Below are 22,242 nucleotides of genomic sequence, written 5' to 3'. Positions count from 1 at the left end.
ATTGAATTCTCTATTTTCCTGTCACTTGACAAATCATTGGTTATCCATATTTGCCTGTTATTGCTGCTTCATTTGGTGAACAGACAGTTATTTAGTATTCATTTGTAATATTGAATTCACTTGTAATCAGTATCTAGCTCTAGACATTAATGAACACCATCCAAATACTATGCAAAATTTAAAAATGTTATTAAATGCTAAGTACTTTAAGAATTACTATGTTTATAGCAAGCTCCACTTAACTGCAACTACTTGGTAGCACAGAATGCTTCTGTAAATGTATCTCTGATATCTCATGCTGTCCTTAAAATGAGAAAATGCAAATTTCTGTCAAGGGTTTCACCTACACTCATAGACTCACAGGATACCCTGGGTCCTGGAAGGGACCCACATCTCCTCCACCATAAATTGCTAGCTCAGGTACCACAGGTTCCTAGGTCTAGACAGTTCCATATCATAGCTCATCAGATTTAAGTACCTTTTTTCAACCTTTTTCCTCTCCAGTCAGTCAATTCTAAATCCCTCCTTTCTGTTTACCTCACTAGCTCAGTGTCACCCTTCTGTTTTGCAACACACATCCAGTGTGGTCTTGCTCAACCATTTGATTCCTTCCCAATACCAGAATCATTGGTCAGCCCCTCTAATCTCCTTGCTCAACTGGTCTCCTTCTTCCACTGGCTTCCTGACCAAGATGTCTCAGTTGCCTGTCCTACACACTCTCTCGCTAAGACACTCCAGATTCTACAGCCCTTCTTCACCAATTTCTTGTCAAGTCCTTTATTATTTTTTCCGGTCTCAATTTTGCCTCATCTTGATTGCATTCATTTCATTCCTTTCTTGGTCTTCTTCCAGCATTCAGATCAATGGGATTATTCTTCAAGGCAAAAACTGAGGCCCCACTCAAACCACAGATCAAACTCATGGTATAATCAGCATATATTTCACGGAGGTGGAGGCTTGATTTTTGAGTGGCTGGTAGCATATCCACATTGCTTCACCCACACTGGAGTTTCAAGCTGTGTAACTGAACATATAACGATTCCATCTGGTTGGTATTAGCTGTATTGATGAGCTTGTCATTGGAATACTCCACTCACCACACACACACATACACTGATACTTAATTAAACGTAGCTTAGCTTCAGAGGTGTTTTCCTTCTGTTAAAAATTAAGCAAGAAATTAATACTGTGGCATGTTACTTCAGTAGAACTGACAAAACCTTATCATTTAACACTGGTGCCTGCACAAATGGAGTGGATCATTAATTTCCCTGCAACCCATGCCAAATTCTAAAACTATAAGCTAAGAATGGATGGATATATGTAAGAGAGAACACACGTTTGACAGAAGACAACATGACAATCCCTGGAACTGTCCCTCTTGCTCTGCTAGTTACTAAGTTTTCAAATATTGCCATACTCAACATCAAACAAGTGAATAATCTTACTGAATTTATATAGGCTTAGAAATCAAGCAAGTACAGATCTACAGAATGGAGACCAACACTATACAAACTACTTTCAAACTTAACTTATGTATACTGTACAGTTTGTGTCTTACAGCTTCTTCAACTTACATAAATTAATCTAATTCGTCTGACACCTTTCACAACACTTGTAAATTGCTCTCCGTAATATTAATGTTACATTGGATCAACAATAAACAGCATGATTTTCATTTAATTATTAGATACGCTGCTCTCAGAATGTAGTTGGTTGTTGTACGCCAAGTGCCAACAGCAAATAATACAGGTTCTTCCTGTTCTGAGAGAAACCAAATCAGAGCATCTTATTTGTTAACCCAGACTACATTAAAAAAAAAAAAAAAAAAAAAAGTATTCACACAATTATTAGTGGGATAAAATACCCTGTACAAGTTTCTTCTGTTCCTGTCTTAGAGACGCTTCCTGAAATTCAACCGGCTAAAATCAGTATAGACAGAGGACACAATGTGAGAGTCTGAACTATTTAGCAATGTTTTACTACTATTTATTACACAGACATTTCACTTATTGTGAAATTGAAGCACAATACATTATGTTTTGCCCACTCAAGTATTAGTGGGGTTACTCTGCAAAACTTGTCAAAAGCTCTTGTATTTTAACCTGGATCAACTCCCTGACTCTCTTCTGTCTCACGGTATTAATTTTCTGAGTTATTTCATAAGCTGGTCTAACAAACCAGCATAACTGAGAATGTGTCATCCTGTGTAGAAAAAAGCAGCCAGCTTGGCTGGGAAGTGTTTACATGGATAGTGCTGCTTGACACTTCAGACACAGGACCATAGCCTAACACTTGCTGTTATGAGGTCTCCTTATTTCCTTTACTGGGTTTTATGCTTTAATAGTAAATATGCTTTTTTCTTCCTACAGACTTCAGTCTTCCACAGTGCTATTTAAAGTGTAAATAACTTTCTTTCTATGAATGTTCTTACACACCCAATGAGAAGTTAAACCATACCATGGACCATATCAAAAGCACAGTTATCAAATCGATCTTCCTTCTTCAGAGAAACTGTATGTGCCATCATTAATACAGATGACAGTCCTGGTACTGTTTGCTTTGCTTTCTTCCAAGCTACCTGTCCACCTCTAGCTTTTATATTTGAAATACATTTTAATTAATGTTGTTACTTTCTACCTTGGAAAACTCTCACAGTTGCCTTCCATCAAGAATGCCAAGAACAGAAAGTGGCTGCAATGCGTAAGTATTGAAATGCAGATCTCAAACTGCAGAACGAAGAAGGAACTTCTGTCACAAAAGCATTTGATCAGTGTGAGTGATTTTATCAAGAATATCCTTATGCATGAGTGTAGCTCTAAATCGATGAAATAATGGATAAATAAAAACCTCATGTTTTACCCTAAGAGCACAGTTACATTAGGAATAACTAACAAAGCTAGTACACAAAGCAGCAAAAAGCAACACTGTAAAGTGGAGAGAGAAAGTAGAGGAAACAGTAGAGGACTGGACACACGGTACAAGTTTCTTAAAAAAGATATGTATATGTAAAATTATTTAAAGACAAGTTAGAAGAAAAAATATGTAATAGGACATGGTATTGGGCAGCCTTAAAAAGTGAAATAAGGACGCTGAAGAAGATAAACATAGCAGAACACAAGTCACACAGACAAGCAAACAACAAAGGTCAGCATGGCCCAAATAGATGGACGTTGAATGTAAATAAAGTTGGACTATATTAGATTGCTAGTTCTGTGGCAACCTGCAACCAACCTCTGGTTATGGAGAGAAGAGGATTTGTAAAGAAAAGGGTCACAATCCCACCTTGCTTTTGACCTCAGCACACACAGAGAGATGAAAAGCAGCTGCAAAACCGTAAGATTCAGTAAACCCCCAAATTTGTAGACTTTCATTTTCATAATGATATGAATGTAAGAAATTTGATTTGATGAGGAAACGACCTCTTTTTAGGTTCTTACACTTACCTCCTGCCAAAGTATCCAAGGCTTAAGAAAACACGACAGGACCTCCAACTCTGAGCAACACAGACAGCAAAATCTTGATATGCAATAAGCTTAATAATGTTTTTTGATTCTGCTGTATATTTTCCTTAGGATCAGAAAACAACTTAAAATAGTTTGATTTTTCCCTCAAAACACAAATGATGCTTTAAAACAGAGAGATTACCGATTTGAGGTTACACAACAAATTAGTGCCATAAAACTAGATTAAACAGCCCTGACTCCGGTGCTGCAGAAAATTTGAACAACTTGGTGTTTTGAGGATCCAGTTTTGGCTCCAAAAGATAAACTTGCCCCCAAATGCCTGATGATACCAAGGATGCGGAGAGAGAATGAGAAAGAAAAGTGTATGTGGTGGTTCACTCTGCAGAAACAGAGACGGTTTCTGCAGCTTCAACCCTGCTACTCCTGGCGTGCGTATTTGCAAGGAATGTGAATATTTGAGAAATTCCACCTCGGCAGCCGCCCGCATGGCCCTGAAACACAGCAGGGCAAAACTCCCCCGGGAAAGCTCTCGGGAAGCTTCATTTGGGCGCGGCCGGGACCCCGGGAGGCCCCTGAGGAGGCCCGGCCCCGGCGGCGGGGCGAGGCGGGGCGGGGCGGCGGCCGGGGAGCCTCCCCCTCGCCTTTCCCCCGCTGCCCGCGGCCCGGCGCTGCGGCGGGGCCCGAGGCCGGAGCCGCCCGGAGTCGCCCCCATTGCACAACCCGCCCGCGGCCCGCCCCTCGTCCCGGCATTCCCAGCGCCCGCTCGGCTCGGCTCGGCTCGGCTCGGCTCGGCGGGGCTCCGCGCCTGCACTCGCGCCATGGCCGCCTACAGCAAGTACCTCACCGTGCGCCATTCCGCCATCGCCGGCGCCACCACGGCCGCCGCCTGCGCGCTGCTCTGCCTGCTCAACAAGCGGCGGGCGGCCGCGCAGCACGGGTGAGCGGGGCGGGGAGGGAGGAGAGGGGAGGGGGCGGCCCCGGGGGGACGGGGACGGAGCCGCAGCCGGGGACGGAGCCGGGGTCGGCCTCGGCCTGGAGGCCCGAGCGGGCAGGCGGTGGGGCCGAGCTGTCGCTGAGGCGCGGCCGTGTGGCGGTGGGGCAGGCTGGCAGCCCGCACCCGCAGCCTGCAGCCGCTTCTCGTAGCGCCGAGGGGTTGCACAGGGGCTGTGTGCTCCTGCCAGCCCTGCTCAGGCACCGCAGCGTGCCCGAGGGTGTGCTCCCGGCTCCATCCTTTGGTGGTTTCGGTGTGTGTGGGGATGTAGCTCGCTGATCGCATGCAGAAGGCCTGCTGTGTGACAGGGGTACAGTTAGATGCTGTGTGGCTGCTATAACCTAATCCCAGTGCTAAATCTTGATGGTGAAACGGGCTTGCCCAACAGACTTAAGTAATAACATACCTGCAGTTAAGCAACAGTCTAGTGTTATTTTACCTAACTCCTTTCATATACACGATATCTTTAGAGCTTTGCGAAGTTAGGTAACTTTGTCATATAACATACATGAGTGATTGGTAGCATAGCCCTTTACAGAATTTGCTACGTTTTGTCACTTCCATGAGAATAGAAGTGAGGTCCCAGGCAGAGCTACACTTTTATCAAATTCATAGGGAAGGATGGTGTTTCTCAAGTATCTCTACTGATGTTAGTGAAATAACACTGTAAAAAGGTGAAAAGCTATATATATAGAAGGGCTTGAAAGTGGTGAGCTAGGAGTATTATTGGTACTATAATGGAAGATTTTCACGCTTAATGTATGGTAATGATGTTTGTAAGAATGACAAGGTCAAACAGGTATTCTGGGAGAATCTACTTCAGATTCTTCAGATGAGGAGTGTGCTTTTAAAGAGAACCTCCTGACTGTCCACACTTACCTTGCTCTCCCTTTGTTGAGGAGCACACACTAGATTACAGTCAGCTTGGAGCACATCTTCAAATGTAGATGGAGGCCCAGTGTAGTTTGGAAGTACATTTAGTATATTCCAAGTGCTAGTATTGAGTTGGTAGAGTAGACTAGAACTTGTCCAAAGTCATCTCCCTACCTCTGAAATCTGTAATGTGGGTTATGTCCACCTTTAGTCTCATTAGTTCATGTATTGTTCATTTCCTAATGCTTTGTTGCTAATGTAAGTTATGGTATACTTTTGGAAAGGACTCTCATTGTACCTTCAAGATTGTGCCAAATCTTTTTATGTTCCAGCACACTTGTGCTGGTGTATGATACTGACATAAAATAATAAGCAGTAAACCTTCATGCAAGGTTTACTTGGGTTGTCCCCATGACGTGTTTTTGTTGCAGGTCTCCTGATGTTGATCTGCAGGATTTGACAGGAGCAGTGCCGCTATTAGTTTGAGGGTGGTGTGTATGCTGAACCTTGAGCATTAGCCTTACACTGAAGATTGTATTTAGAACGCATTCCTACTGGATGGATTATCTAATTTTGCTAGGTAGAGTGTTAAAATCTGAGGTGTTCATATGTATTGGCCATATCAAGCACTGCTCCAGGATTAGTGACAGCTGGAAAGTGGAGAAGATTGATAAATTACATTCAGCAGTTGAATGGAGTTGAGATGTTCAGACCTGATCTGTCCTGTTTCTTTCTGTATTTCAGTCATAGAATCATAGAATATCCTGAGTTGGAAGGGACCCTTAAGGATCATCAGTCATCCAGATACTTCATCCTTTATCTTTACGGCTGTAATCTTCCTCTTAAGAGGAAGCTATTCTTTTTCCTCAAACCTAGTAGAAAATGTAGTTGCTAAAATAAGTACCATGTGTATCAACTAGATTGTTCCACCTGTGTGTACGTGTTGGTTTGTGCTTTTGAATCCTTCCACAGCGTAGTTCTTAGTGCTGCTACTGTCTTGTGCCTGGAGATTCCATGCTCTACATCCACCATTCAGCTCTTTCAAAAAGAGCTCTGCTGCTGCATGAATGTTGTTTTTGAAGATGTTTTTTTTGCCATTGGTTGTCATTCTTTTCTTCGTGTTTCCTTGTGTGGCAAATCTTGCCAGGAGCCTTACAGAATGCTACCTATCAAGACTAGGCGGTAAGTAAGCTACCTTGCCTACACCACTCGCCTAGACAAAAGCATCCACTTATTACCATTGCCTCGTCCTCATTTAGTCTCATTAGTTCATGTATCATTCATTTCCTAATGCTTTGTTGCTAACTTAAATTATACCGTGCTTTTGGGAAGGACTGTCATTGTGCCAAATCCTTATGTATTCCAGCATACTTGTGCTGGTACATAGTATTGGCATATAATAGTAAGTGGTAAACCGTCAGGCAGTAATGATTAAAAAAATAAAATAAAAAATCTCCAGGGCCTAGTGTGCCCTCTAATTTGTGTTATATTTTTTCTCAGAGTCTTTGAGAGAGAGAGAAGTTAAGAGAGTATGGCTGGCCTAAATTTATTTACTTCTTCAAAAGGGGAAGGATTTTGTCTGGCAATTTGCATAGCCTGGATAAGAACTGTATTGTAGCTGCAGCGTGAGGTTGGCTCAGAAAAGTGTGAGAGTAGTAGCAACCTATGGGATAGTTCAGTTTTATGTGTGTGAATTCCTTCGTTCACCTTAGTATGTAATGCCAAAAAATGTTGTCTTATTTAGGGTGAGATGAACTTCAGCTTCTTGAATTCAGAAAGGTGAAGTTGTGACTGTGAGCCTCTTAAAGGCAAAGGTAAATGTTGCAGACCAGTGTTTTGCTGTTCACTTTCAAGTGAATCATGTAAGCGTTCTAGGTACAACTGTAAACTTTACCTGCAAAACTTCTTTGTTCCTAGTGTAGCTTAAATATATATACCTTAAGTATGTATAAATACTTAAATTCAGAATGAGATACACTATTATGTCATGCTTTCCCAGAATAACTTTTTTTCATGTCTGCTGGCATGCTGACAATAGTTCGGTATCACTGCTGACCAACATTAAGACGCAATATAAATATAGAATGCAAATGAAAAAAAACCACACACCATATTTTAGCAAATCAAATATCTGTTAAATCTGTAACATAACAAGAACAGACTTAACTTATGCAGACTTTGTTTTGTGTGTTAATTGTGATATGGAATAGTCAACTGTAGAAATTAGAGTAGAGAAAGAGACAACTTCCACCTACATTTCTGCTGTCAGACAATAGGGGCAAGGTCCAGTACAACTCATATCAAGTAGTAATGTATGAATAATTAAGCCGTATGTTATGCTAACCTACCTTAGTAGGTCAAAGATCACTTAATTAGTGTTAGTTAGATTAGCCACAGCTGTTCTTCTGTAGTACATATTACATTGCTCATCAGTTTTGCAGGACTGAGAGGTGGCATCCTCTCAGTCCTGCAAAGTAGTAGTTTACAATATTTACAATATTTATTGTAGTTTACAATATATTTTAACCACAACTTTCTAAAATCCTTCAAAATGGCATGATGTAGAACTGTTTGCTTGTAGTGAATAAGTTGCTAGTATTCCACGTTACTTCTTCAAGTCAAGTGTAGGAATAAATGACATCTGCGCTGTTCCTCCATTTGAGTTGCTGTCCTCAAAAAAGTCTGGGTCCTTGGAAAGGCTTTCATATCCTGGGAGAGAGGAAGTTATGTGTAAATGCAATTATGGCTTTGGTTGTAGTATTTGCAGTCTTCTTAGAGTTATAAGAAGTTCTCTTTTGAGAAACTTATTCTGGGTATATAATGCAGGAATAGGGAAAACTAATTGTGACATTAGTCAATCCTGATCTTTCTGCAAGCACAAGTGGCTGCAGCACTCATCTGTGTCTGACAATTGAAAAAATCTTGCTTCTGTTTAGGGGAAATTACTTGTAAAATTGGTTTTAAAGACTAGTGGTACTATTTTTTTCACTACTGAGTATCAAAGAAAGATTTAAAGAGTAAAAGAACAAAGGAACACCAGTGGAAGTCAGATCAGGTCTGTACTTTGTCCTCTGTAAGATTAAAAAAAAAAAAAAAAGTTTAATGCCCAAGACCTTGCTACTGAGCAAGGTCTGAGAAGACTGGGTTTTGGAATGTGTTTTTAAGTAATAGAAGTACTGAAATAAGACAGAATGAAGTTAATATATTATCTTTCATCCCCTATGAGCTTTGTCATGAATGCTAGACATTCTTGCCTAGAACAAGAAGCAGAATATTTGCCTAAGATTTGATTGCTTCAAAAATAAAATTGTAGTGGGTGTTACGTAAAAAGCTGGGCATTGTCTGTGAGTCCCCCCAGAAAGAATTGTTCCTGATCTCTGTGTAGTTTAAAATACAGTACTTATAAAAATGGAGCATGTACTTAGATTAAGTATTTAACACTTAGAGGTTTCTGCTGGAAGAGGGACTGAAAGGAGTATTAGGAGGTAGTTAAGGTAAAGAGTTTGGAACTGTAAGATTAGCAAATGAGAATATAGGAGGAATTTATAGTAAACGGCAAGGTGCCAAAATAAAACATCTTAAAAATCTGTTCCTAGACACACTGGCCTTCCCTATCACCTAATATGTCCATCACAATCCAAGGTGATGCCAGAGTATGGATATTTAGTTTTCTGTAAATTCAGCTTCTGAAATCCAGGTGTTTTCTGTCCCTCCTGTGTGGGGAAACAAATGCAGAAGGGAAGAAGAACGTTTGCTTGGGTCTGCCTAAAGCAATGGGAGAGACTCATTTGTGTTGAGAGGAATAAGCAGAGCTGCTGAGGCAGCGTGCATCAGACAGGGCTGTACACAGGTCATCTCAGGAGGTGCGTTGCCCATGTGCACACCTCTCGTTGGGCTTCCCGGCCTTGGGCCACTGGCAGTGGAAGCAGGCGTGCTGCTGGTGTCACCCGTGGGACTGCCTCTCAGGTGCTCGGTACAAGCACAGCCAGAAGTGACAAAAACTTGTACAGATGCTTGGAAATGTAATTACAGAAGTTAAAACCTAACAAGTGGCAGTAGTAACTTAAAGCAAGTCACGCTTTTTTTTTTAATTTTGTGTTTGTATGTGTGAGTTATTCTCTTTTGTTAGCGTGCCTTGTTTCTTTGGATTTGGAGAGCCTGACTTGAGTGCTTAGCACAAAGGGGCCTGTTCGGTTTGGAGTCCCCAGGGCTGTTTGACAAAAAGGGGGAGGTTATGTTACAGCAGATGAATACACCGCTTACTCGCATGTAGAAGCTGTGAAGAGAATCTGTGCTTTTTTGCGAAAGGGTTTAAGAAGGTGTCAAGAAAAACTGCAGCTACGTGAAGGTAGGCTTATCCAGAATGGGAACGGGACTGGTCAGTCCACTACTTTATACGTGTGCACAAAACTAGACGTAAAAAATAAAACACCACGCATGCTGAAACATAGAGATAGATGCTTTTCCTGGTAATCCTAAAATCTAATCTTGTAGGGAAAAAAACAACTGCCTGGGGGCTCAGGAAACCTGTGTTTACCTGGAGGCCGAGGAGACAGGAGAAACCAGATGACTCGGGTCTACTCCTAGCATTCAAACTGCCTTTGTTTGGAGCCTGGGTAGTTAATTAGTGGTTTCTCTTTTACTAAATTGCATAAAATGACTGCTCTCTATGCCAAATCTAGTGTAAGAGTGTGTAATAGTGTGAAGCAGATTTCTTCTTCATTTGCAGGAAGTAGGAAATGAATTACAAGTCTTTTTCCACTGTTTTACATGAGCGAGAGCTACAGCCAAAGCACAAGCTTATGGAAAAACTAATAGCTTTTGCCTTGTTCCTTCATGTTACTCTGTTACTGAGATACAGGCTTCTACTGAAACTGACATTTTCCTCTAGAACAGTGCTGCTTGTCTGCCCTCTAAAATCTGTATAGAAACTTCCCGTGCAGCGAGGAGAGTCAGCGCTGGGCTTGCAGTTACATAGCTGTCTGTGACCTTCTCAGGCCTCATCCTGCTTGCCTGAATGCATTCTCTCACATTATTTTTGGTTATGCTGCAACCTAGAGCCAAGAAAATTTTCTCTTGGTTTCTGTGTGTGCTCATGGTGTCCTGTGTAAGTGGGCGTGCTTTCAGAGTGTGCCCGTGCTTCTGAGCAAGGTCGATGCCCTTGACCCAAGGTAACTGTGCTGTTGCTGCCTCTCGCGCCGTGTGCAGCGTGGAGCTGTCTGCCAGGGACTGTGCCGGGAGGTGCGTGCTCCGCGGTTCTCAACACGTGTTACTCCTTCATGCTGTAACAGTGCATGCAGTCTTCAGTTGTTTGAGTTTTGTTCAGCCTTTACAACATCAGAGTGGTATTCCAACTAAGAAATCAACTGAAAACTGCACCTAGAATCATGCATGGTCTGCAAAAGACAAACACAAGAGCTGCTTAGGGGTAACAGCAGTCTGAAAAGCTCCATTCACCCCTGTAACAGACACTCTTCTTCGTTCTGCATTGAGCAGAAGCTTGGTAGCTGACTCCGCAGAAGGCAGGTAGCATGACCTGAACTTTGTGCTTTTTTCCCCAGTTACACACAGCATACCACTTCCAACCCCAAACTTCTTTTTCACCCATCATTAAACTGGAAGACTTGCTTATCTCATCTGCAATACCACGTGGTTGTGCCTAGCTCGGTGTACATTGCTTCCGCAGAACTTAAATGAACTTTATTCTAGAAACAGATGGGTAATCCTAGAAGCTGTAATTCTTTAACTTTCCTGTTTGCTAATAAATGCCACAGAGCTATTAGTACTCCTGAGACCTTTCAGTAACTAGATAGTGTCTGGAAGACTTTTCCCAGTGCTTCTCAAATCACTTTCTTCTGCAGTAGTGTTGAGAGTGATCCTTTTTAAGCAACAACCATTGCAGCCTGTTTCTTTAGGAAGAATAGTTTTACTGATAAGGAAATACAGAGGCAAGCACAAAACCAAGTGACCAACACTGACTTGCAAGTTGAAATTGCACAGAATTATCATCTTCAGGTTTTGTGCTTTGCTGCTTGCCTTAAAGTAGGATCAGGTGCCAAATGCCTGCGCACAGTCCTGAAACCATATCAGTTTCTATAAAATACCTTGCATTTTTTTTACCTCATCATGTTTCTTGATGCTGGGGAAAGGTGTTTTGTTGTTATTACCTGCTATTTATTAGGTAAGTACTTAACTATGTACTTATTTTAGTGAGTTGCTATTTATTCAGTAACCACGCGTGTATAAATGACAAGTTTGGCATAGCTGTTAGCCGGGTACTGCTGATAGCTTCCTTGGCTTGCCATCTGTACGGTTGTTGTAAAAGCTCTGTGCAGTTAAATAACAGATCGCAGGCTACATAGGGGATGTTCCTTTCCCTGAAATTTCTTTGTGTGATACATGTCTCATTGTACCTCTGGCCTTCTCTTTTTTTTTTTTTTTTAAAGATGTAGAAACATAGACTGAATTGCAGAATAATTCAGAGTAGAAGAGACCTCAGTGTGTCACTTAATCCAAGTGTGTACTCAAAGCAAGATCTACATCGGAAGTTTGTCTGCTTTTCATCCACTTGCTACTTAGTGAAGCCAGTTATTTCATTACTGTGCTGGTAGGCCTTTTTTTTTCTTAACTCTCAGCAGTACCCATAGTTTCAGTTCATGTGAAACTCTTCCAGGTGGGAAAGTGGAAGAGCAAGCAGCCATTGGAGATGAGTTTTATTAAGGAATAATTCTGCTACAGAAGTCTTTATTCCTCTTGTATGCTGACAGAAAAAAAGCTAGGCTTTACTTTTCTACGGGGTTTGTTATTTTGGAGGAATAAATTAGTAGGGCATTTTAATATACAAACTTTTGTGTAGTCTTGACTAATGTTACTGTATTAATTTGTGTTTGAATCATGCTTTCAAAATATTCTATCTGTAAACTGCCACGATTCAATTTAAAATCACATTGTTTTTAAGCTGCAAAGTTAGGCATATATAAGTTCAAAAACTTAATAATTTACTTTGCTGGATGTCATTACTTTATGGCATATGCCATAGTGTTTTGGCTTTATTTTTGTTGCTGTAGGTGCTCTTAAGTATTTATTCTTGTACCCTTATTCTGTCACTTTTTTTTTTTTGTCAACTAAAACAAGGTCTTGTGTTCTCCTGCTCTCTGTAATTTAACTGTTGAATTCTGCTTTATAAAATCTAATGTCTCAGGGGAACTGTTCTCTGGAGTTTTTTTTTATAAAGTGTGTAGTGTGTAGGGGGTCTTTCTGTTGTAGGGGGAAGGTGGAAAATGAATGGTGACAGGTCACTGCATGGTTTAGACCTCAAGGTACAGAGGAACTGAAGTGTGTTCCTTACGGGACATCTGTCGTGTCACTGCTGAATCCAGCATTACTTCCATCCATGCTGTCTGGAAGTTGCTTTTACTTGGTATTTCTCATTACACAGCCAGTCAGCCTCAGGATGTATGCTCTCAGGAAGGTTTCATGTCAGTATTGTGTGGTGGAGTGAGAGCAGCTATGCTGCAGCTTGGAAATAGAGCTCTTCTGCAGTTCGATACTACTCCTACAATTCAGGCAGCTACTAGTTGAATAATTATAGGGTAAACTGTACTAACCCGAGCTGTACCCATATCTGGTATCCTACCACATCACTAAGCATCAGCAGCACTTGGGCTTTGAGGCCCACCTCTGACAGGTCCATTAGTTCAAATGAAAAGCACCATTTAACTCAGACTGGAGGGTGGCGTGTGTGGATAGGGTTATCTCTCAGATGAACCTGGCAGTAAAAAGCAGCATAATGTTTCTGTTCCAATCAGCCCTTACTACTCAGACATGACTCCTGCCCTGGAGAAGTCACTTGCAGCAGAGGATTTGGACGGCACGTAGCAGTTACCCTTCTTTAGCGCTAAGGTTTGTGATGCTCCAGCACCAAGTCAGTGAGAGGGCTGGAGTAATACAGCTGCATCGATTCAAATGACAGAGCTCTCTGCTGCAACAAGATATTCTTGTTGCATTCTTGCTGACTAATTTGGTCTTTAAATTCAATGGGAATGGAACCACAATTCTCTCACACAAACTTGTACAATAGTATAATGGGGTCTGGAGTAGCGCCAGTTCTCAGTCTCACTGAAGAAGTGAGACTTTGGGAAGAAAAGTTCTGCAGTTTATTCCACGCAGAGCTATGGCAGAGTCTTTTGTTGAAAGCCAAGTAGTTTTACTCTGTAAAGTAACAATGGACTAATTTTGTTAATATTGAGAACAACTTTATGGAGCTGCGTAGCCAGTTACTTCTACATCTAGACAATCCACAGATCAGACATAAGATTGTTTTCTTTCTTGTTGAAGTATTAGTCTTGTTTTGAGCTTACATGATCTTTTAAAAAGGAAAAGCATTGTTAAAGCTCTATTTTCATCAGGTTTTCAATTTACAAATACTTAGCATTTACAAATATAAAGTTTAAGATAAAAATTAATTAAATGTAAGTTCACAAATAAAAGATCACTATTTCTGGACAATTCTTTTCCTTTAATGAACAGTCAGTTTCGGATGAGTTCAGTCACTTCAGCTACTGAATTTTTCTCTACAGCTGCTATAGGAAAAAGTGTTTCAATAAATACATCAAAGGTTTTCATCTGCCACAACAGTTCTGGGCCCCATGTTCCTGATATTACTGTTTTGATGTATTCACTCCTGATCCTTTTAAAGGTGCAATAGTTGTATATTGAATGTTGTGACTTCAAACATTGGCTAGCCCTGAAGCAATGAAGGTGGGATTTATGTGTTACTGCAAGTCATGAATCATCCAGAAAAATACCCGCTTAGTTTGATCCTAAGAGTACTAAGAGTAACTCCATAGAGTACTACTTCTCTCCTTGTCCCAAACCAGATGTGATTGGACTCCTAATCGGATCCATACTTAGGGCATTTTTAAAAATAGTTTATTGTTCTGTACCTTGAAAAATTAACAGATGTGTTGAGGAGGAAAGAAGTTTCTAGTACCAGCAGTCATCTCTCCTGTCTGCCATCTACTGTCTGACTTGTTCTTTGCTCTGTGTTTTGCACAAGTAGTCTTACAAGATTTTTATCTTCTCCTCTCAGGCGTATGTCTCACCATTACCTTTAATTAAGTTCTTGTTAAACTGGCATCTCTTCCTTCTCACTTTCCTGGTCTCTTCTTTTCTCATATTCTGCTGCCTTGCCTCTTCCTTCCTTGTAATTAAGTTACTTTTCTTCGTTGGTCAACAGCGTTCAGATCTGTAGTCTAATCATGGCAAATTAAACTAGCCATAGTTTCATCCTAGGTACTTTGGTCATGGTGCTTTGAAGCACCAGTGCAAGGTGCTGGTGCTGGCAGAGGCGTGGGGTAACGGGTCACAGGGCAGCCTGCAGTTGTTTCGATGTTGCAGGCAGAAGTACAGCGCCTTACTTGGTTTCTGCTGCCCTCTCACTTCCTAGGTGCTGTCTTGCAACTGTATGAATATTGCAGTTTTGAGGTCAGCCTAATGATAATGTTTTATATGATATGGTAGCTTACAACATAATATGGGTAGCTCTCACTTTTAAACTCCATAATGAATAAACTCTCCTTGTGGCTTCATGTGCTTATTGGATACTTGAATGGTCAGAAAGGAAGGCGAACTGGAACTGTATTACACACCAGCCTGCGTTGTTATAAAAGGGGAAAAAGAATACCATTGTATTTTTGGATGATTGTTCAGTACGAGTTGATAAATGTTTTTCCTCTAATTTCTCTAGAAGATGCAGGGAAAGAAAAAAAGGCAGAAAGAAAACCAGCTCCCCTTCCATTGCGCGTCTTTACGGAACCTTGGTTTCACAGGATCTAACTTTTTCCCCCCCCTGCAGCACAGGCTTATGAAAAAATAATCTTCACATGTAATAAAATGAGTTATTTGAAAGTAAAGTACCATGCAAAACAAATCTGTTTAGCTTGTGTAGATAGTGTGAAACATTGAAGTTGGATTGCTGAATCTGCATTCATGTAATTTCATTTGTAGTCACTGGAACCTCATAGCCATATGAACAAAGTGTGTTACAGGCATAAAAACACTGGGCATTCAGGCTACAAAAGACAAGGTGAAGCCAAACTTGGAGATGAAAGAGGTAGGTTTCCTGCATGAAACCAAGTGGCAGAAGGGGTAGCATTTCATGGAAACAGTATAGAAGTAGTATGTAAGTTTGACACAAAGGGTAGTTGTACTGTGAAGACACTGTGCTGCTTTGAAATAAATAGATAGGGATATAATTGCAAGCTTTTGTTTTTGTCTCCTGCATGTAGAGATCAAGACTATGAACTCTGTGCTAATAAAAAGTAAAATACTTTATTTTTCTTCTACAGTAAAAGAAGTGGAAAACAATCACTGCAGAACAATGAGGTAACTATTCCTTCATGTGATGTTATTGTAGTAATTTTAAATGCAATTGTTTTTTTTGACTTTCAGTCCCAACAGTTTTATTTTGGACACTATGATGGGTATGATGCAAATGTGGCTTGCATGATACCTTCAGACTTGCATTGGTGAAACAAGTAGAGGAATGAGATTTATGCAAATTTCAGCCATATGTGATTAGAGCTTGATGTGTACCATGTGCTTTTTCATCTCTTCATGCTTTATGAATGTTTAAGGACTAGTTTTGTAAGTTTGTCTACATGCTGAGCAACAAATAGCTGCCTGTAGATTTGGTAGCATCTGTAATTGCTTTCTATTTAACACGGGAAAAAAAAAAGTATGCAACGTGATGTAGTCTGACCATTTCTAAAAAGTAATTCTCATAGGAGGTTTGGCATTTTCCTGATTTGTGTGTGCTCATTTATTTTCAAAGGGGTGTATCCCTTTTAGTCAAGTTTTTTTTTTTCCACGTTAAAATACAACAGTTAACCCAAAGGGCAGAGCCCATGATTAGAAGTATAGGGTCCTGACATGGTATGAATTAATAACTGTTCCAAATACTTCAGTCTTTGCTGAAAACTGGAGAAGAGGCTTGCACTGGATATTTACCCACATGCATGCAAGTATCATCGTGTTTGCTTCTAGCCAGACCTTTACTGCAGTATCTGCCATAAAGAATTGATTCACAGACCAATAGCTATTTTACAAATTTTAATTATCTGTCTGTTATTCTTAACCATCTTGGATGTAATTGTACTCGATGAGGTATTAAGAGTGTAAGGAAATACCTGTGGGAAAGAAAATACTGGAATTAATTTGAGTTCAACGCCAAGGTAGAAACAGGGAAGACATGATTAAAGAGGAAGGAGAATAAATTCAGCTCAAACATCAGGTACATTTAGCCAGGTATCCCTAGAAATGTTGCACATCAGATACCATGTTTGTCTTTTCTGTTCCAAATAAAGCAGTGATTTTGTAGTGGGATGCTTCATATACCCTAGACAGCAGTCTTTGTTCATTGGACTGGCTTGAATTTGTGCATAAAAATTCTTAAAATATTTTTATCACTTACCGTAAAGCATCCTATCGGAACAGAAGTTTTATCTGTAGTTTCTATCCATACATGTTTGTTTGAAAGGGACAGAGCTCTGGCTGCCATCTTCCTATGGAAAACAGGCTTAGGCTTATTCCCAGAGCATTCAGAGTAAATTGGTGTTTGCTGGGGCTCACAGCTTGCAGTTGTTGCTCATCATGTTGCATCTGAGAACGGCAAATAAAAAGATCAGCCTGGACCCTCTGTGTAAGCTTCTGGGGTTTAATAATACTTGGGAATTGGAGGGGAGTGCAAAAAGAGAAAAGATGAGTGCTTGATAGCATTGTCCAAATTGACTAATGGTGAAACAGAAGCTTTTTTTTCTTCCTACTTTCCTTGTCTTTACTATGCTTCTCTAGGTTTTTCTTTCAGATTCCCTGTTACAGTGTTACTATGGATACTGATAATTTCTGTTTCACACACATCTTGGGTAGCAAAGACAGCAGTATTAAATTAATAAGACAGGTCTTGTTTTAAGTACGCACATACGCCCTTTTGGTCTGTTTTCAGGACTGAATCCTTATGTCACGACTGTAGAAGAAAAAGAAAGAAAAGATCTGGACCATTACTTTATTAAAATACTCAGTTGGGACAGGAGATAGGGCTATATGATTAAAAAAAAAAGTACCTGACACATGAAAAAGAGGTACTTAAGTGTGGGAGGGGGTGGTTTAAGTCTAGTAGATTTATTTCTCAAAAGCAGTGCAGTGCACTCCCAGAGAAGTAAAGGAGTAACAAATGCTTGGTCCACTTGAAGCATGTTACTGCTATATAGTCAAGGATTTAAAACTGTTGATGGTCTAGAGAAAAGATGGAATACATCTTTAAAAATACTGGCAGATGATGTATTCCAGAGACACGCAAATTTAAGAGACAGCAAATCGCATTGTAACCTATAATTGGATGTTTTAATGCTGTGGCCTGCATTGTTTGTGTATTACTTTTAATGTAAAATTGAAATATAATTTAGCATCATGGCAGCTACATGTATTTCCTATTGCAATTTGTTCTGATGGCTTAGTTCTTAGCATTTCTGGTAGCTGTTAAGGCATACAATCCTAATTCCTAAGTTTCATTTAATTTGTGTCTTAAATCGGCAGGAAAACTTGCAAATGCTGCAGAAAGAAAGTAGCTGTAAATAATGAGGATAGGGAAAGTATTGCATAATTTAAACTTACTTTACTTGTTTTACTTGTTCTATGTGGGACAGAAAGAGGGAAAGAAGGAGCGAGCAATGGTGGACAGAGTGTTTATTGCAAGAATATGTCGAATTCTGAAAATAATGGTCCCTAGACCACTTTGTAAAGAGGTAAGCATTGCCTACAGTTAATGAGTAGTTTTGGAGTCACGTTTTCTCTTGAAATTGCACTAGATTTTAAGTGAAAACATGTATCTTGCTTGGATAGGACCAAGCTGTAATACATATTTTAAAATAGTGACATAACACATACATACAAAAATCTACATTCATGTTTGGTTGTCAGATAACTAAAAAGTTGCATGTTAGATCACTAAAGTTGCAAAAAATTGCAAGGTAAGCCATTGGCTGTCAGCGAGTAACTACTGCCTGTGGCATATGTTTTAAAAGAGCATCCAGGTTTTGCTTGATTCAGTGCAAGGTAGTTCACTTCTCCCTGTAAGTGCTTCACATCTCTAAATAGTGCGCTGTTCATCCATAACTTTGCTTTTGTAACTTACGTGTAGGCCATCTTACCATGAAGTCAAATTGTCCCTGCAAAGAAAGTCTGTTAACAGCATTTCAGGAAAGCTATGCAAACTAGAATTTAGCACGATAAGATTGTTTGCCTCAGCATCTTAGTTGTGGTTTCCAGATCACTTAAGTTTGCTTTTAAAAAAAATAAAAAATTGCAACCTGGATGAAAAGGGAGAGCTCTGACAGCTCACATACAAAAAGGAAGCACAAAGGAAGTGGAAGCAGGGATGGACTACTGAGAAAGAGCGTAGAGATATTAGGCATGCCAGGTTGGGGTTTGGAAAGCTAAAGTTCATGAGGAATTAGAACTAGCAAAGAGATTTGATGGACAGCTAAGAAAAAATGTGGTGACTCTTATCCACTGTTTAACTGTTAAGTTTCTATTTTTGTACTAGACAGGTTATTTGCTGCTTATTGCTGTGATGCTGGTAGTCCGCACGTATTGTGATATTTGGATGATTCAAAATGGAACAGTCATTGAAAGGTATCTATAAACTTCTTTAAAATATTCCTTCTGATGTATGACAGGGAGTGTAGACTGGTTCAGACATCTTATTCCTTTCTTACTGCTTTAATAAGCAGTTGGAAACACGTATAGTCATGATTTTAAGGGGAGAGAATTCTACTTCGGAAAAGGAAAAATAAATAATTTTTGAAAGTGCCTAATAGCAGAATAATTGATTTTATTTTTTAAGCCAAATTTGCCTCTTAGTAAATGATTTTTCAGTCTTTTCATCACTTTGTGTACACTGACTAGAGGGCACTTTGGAATAGTGGTATAGTAAATTTCCAGTGAGGTCAATATACAGGTCATTATAGATCTGAAACAGAATTTTGGGCTTTTTGAACTACATAGTTTTAAAGTTCAAAATGACATTGTTTTACAGGAGAGACTTGTAGAGTTTTGTAGAATGGATATTGATTCTCTTCCGTGATGCTCTTCTGTGTGCCTGTCCCTGCCTTCTTCCCTCTACCATTTTGCTTCTTACTTTTTTGTTTTTGCTTTTTTAGAAGAAAAAATATCTCTAAATTTATTTTTTTCAAGTGTTAGTGTTTTAATTTTAGCTTGAAAATTCACAAGAAAATGAACATGCAGTTGCATTTCTTTGGGAATGCTTTGCAGATAAGGCTAAAAAAGAATCATTTTTTTTTTTTAATTAGTCACAGGTAGTTGTTTAGCTGTGTATATCTCCTGTCCACTTAAAGGGATTTGACAACTGGTTATTATGCAGCAATTGGTACGCTCTGTTTTCTGTTCTCAGTTTTGCTCCTTATTACCCTATTTTCCTTTTTTTTGCCTTTTTCTTCTCTTGCGTATTTTTACTGGGTTTTTGTCATCCTTCTTCAATTTCATACATTTATTAAACTTGCAAAAAATGAGTGCTACTGCAGCACCCCAGCCTGACCAGGTCAAAGAAGGAAAGGAACTGGTGGTATTCTGTGACCTGGTATTGCTGAGCCCTTAATGGGAGCAGTTACTGCAGGAACAGAAGGCCAGTAGTTGCTTACAGTGGGTCAATTATCACTTAACTTACAGAAGTTTGTCATACTTGATCCTCCTAGATGTCTTCACCATGTTTTTTTTTTCCTCTGCTATGTGGTCCACTGAGAATTTGTTCACCTAAGAAGTACTAGTTTATTGTTTCTTTTGTAAATAATGCTTACCTTATGGTTGTTTGCAGTGCTATCATTGGTCGCAGCAGAAAAGATTTCAAGAAATACTTGTTCAACTTCATTGCCGCAATGCCTGCTGTAAGTGTTTTTTCTTGTCATTCTTTTAGGAGAAAATATTTTAAATGTTAAGGACAAGGCCTAAAATGAGCGTCTCAGAATCCATGGGAAATTGTTGTTTTACATGAAGATCTGTATTAAACAGATTGCTGAAACATCATCCAATCCACAGAATGCTATTATGCAGAAAAAGTAATGTCAGAAAAATTATGTCAGAAAATGCAATGTAGTTCTAGGGTGCTTTTGATACCATTGAAGGTGATTTCTTTAGTCTTCAAGTTTTAAATTTCTTACAGCTTTTTCTATTTTTTTTTCCTCACTATCTTTCCTTCAGCATGTCAACATCTGACCCCTGCCACATAAAAGTAATTGTTACTACTAAATAGATAAAATCTATTGTAAAGCAGGTACATTAAAATTAATTGACTGTTTTACAGTCGTGATTGTTAAATGATCAAGATATGTTTATTATATCTTTATCCAAGCTAAAGATATGTTAACTGAATGTTGGTTTATATTAGATTTTTTGATGTGGTGAATCCCACTGAGAACTGGAGTTGTCAAAAATGTAGGTACAAATCAGTGGTCCTGCAGACACTGTATGGTTGGTGTTAACAGTATTGTTGACTCTAAGGGGACAATTTACCTGCTTCATAGTGTTTGCATAATCTATGCTGCAAACTGAGCTAAATTAGGCAGGAAGATTTAAATACTGAAATACTATCTCTTTGTAGATTTCCTTAGTGAATAACTTCTTGAAATATGGTCTAAATGAATTGAAACTCTGCTTCCGAGTAAGACTCACCAGATACCTCTATGAGGAATATCTAAAGTAAGTAGCACCTTGTTCTTAAACCATTAGATATTAACTAAATTGATCAGAATCAAAACAAATCATTTTAAGCCTATAGTAAGAAAGTAGCATGGTGCTTAGCAGCTGTATTGTTTAGAAGAGGCTTTTGATCACTATTAAGGATAAGTGGTTTGTCTATGTTTTATATGGCACGAGGTACAAACACAGCAGTCTGCGTTTTGTCAATGGGACACAAAAAGTACACACCATACTGCTCCTGTTAGTACGTGAAAGTAACCAAGAGACTTTGGGAGTTTATTTAGCGGTAATAATCCCGCAAACTGGATTGGATGCATGAACTGCGTGTAGTAGTTTATATTCTTCAGCACTGAGTTTAGGTTGTCAGGTATGCTGATGAAGGGTTCTAACTTTAAATGCAACGCCAGTGCATACAGCAGTCTGGAGCTGAGCTTTGACCAAGACAACAACTGGGAGCCTAAACAGTTCTGTAGGATTTAATGTGGATCTCTTCACACAGAAGCATGAGCGATGTTGACTCCATACAGTCATTAAATGTCTGCACTGCTTTCCCCCTTATTGTGTAAGAGGTTTCCAAATATTTGAGGCCCCAAGGTACTGATTTTTTCCCCCTACCTCTTAACTAACCATTGTTTTGTTTCAGAGCTTATACATACTACAAAATGGGAAATCTGGACAACAGAATAGCTAATCCAGATCAACTCCTTACACAGGATGTGGAAAAATTCTGTAACAGTGTCGTGGACCTGTACTCAAACCTTAGTAAGGTAAGTCGTTTCAGAGAGAACTTTGAGTAATAGGTGTGGATGCTTGGAACCTTATTTGCCTGGGGTATAGTGCTGAAAAAAGGACTGTTTAAAGTAATATATTGTAATTTTTCTTTCTCTCTGCAGTTTCTGTGATCTCTGCTAAAGCGCTATTGTTGCCCGTAATAATTTTTCATAAATTTTCTTTTAAGGATCTTAATGCATTCTTTTGCAGTTAAACAGGGATGAGTATACTTTCTCAGCTAGTTAGATTTCTGAAGAAAAACAATTGCTCCTTTTTCATTAAGTGCAAATACTATTTTGGCCAGGGAGGTATGGCTGAAAAAGCACTTCCCAGTGTTTCACATGGAAACCTTTGTTTTTTTGAGATAAC

The 22,242-nt window shown here is 39.6% G+C and overlaps 1 protein-coding gene across 1 annotated transcript in view; it reads left to right on the top strand.

Moving 5' to 3' along the window:
- The first annotated feature begins 4,133 nt into the window (after window positions 1-4,133).
- The window catches only part of ABCD3 (ATP binding cassette subfamily D member 3), a 30,088-nt gene continuing 11,979 nt past the window's right edge, over window positions 4,134-22,242 (top strand). Inside the window, exons 1-7 of the mRNA XM_068691271.1 lie at window positions 4,134-4,404; window positions 15,681-15,717; window positions 18,036-18,134; window positions 18,935-19,023; window positions 20,222-20,291; window positions 21,005-21,102; window positions 21,746-21,869. Of these exons, the coding sequence (XP_068547372.1) occupies window positions 4,286-4,404; window positions 15,681-15,717; window positions 18,036-18,134; window positions 18,935-19,023; window positions 20,222-20,291; window positions 21,005-21,102; window positions 21,746-21,869 (636 nt within the window). The 5' untranslated portion in view covers window positions 4,134-4,285. The remainder of the gene's footprint in view (window positions 4,405-15,680; window positions 15,718-18,035; window positions 18,135-18,934; window positions 19,024-20,221; window positions 20,292-21,004; window positions 21,103-21,745; window positions 21,870-22,242) is intronic.

Source organism: Anas acuta, chromosome 8 (assembly GCF_963932015.1).
Source record: "Anas acuta chromosome 8, bAnaAcu1.1, whole genome shotgun sequence".
In the NCBI taxonomy this organism is placed as follows: Eukaryota; Metazoa; Chordata; class Aves; order Anseriformes; family Anatidae; genus Anas; species Anas acuta.
This window is presented reverse-complemented; position numbering and strand designations above follow the sequence as displayed.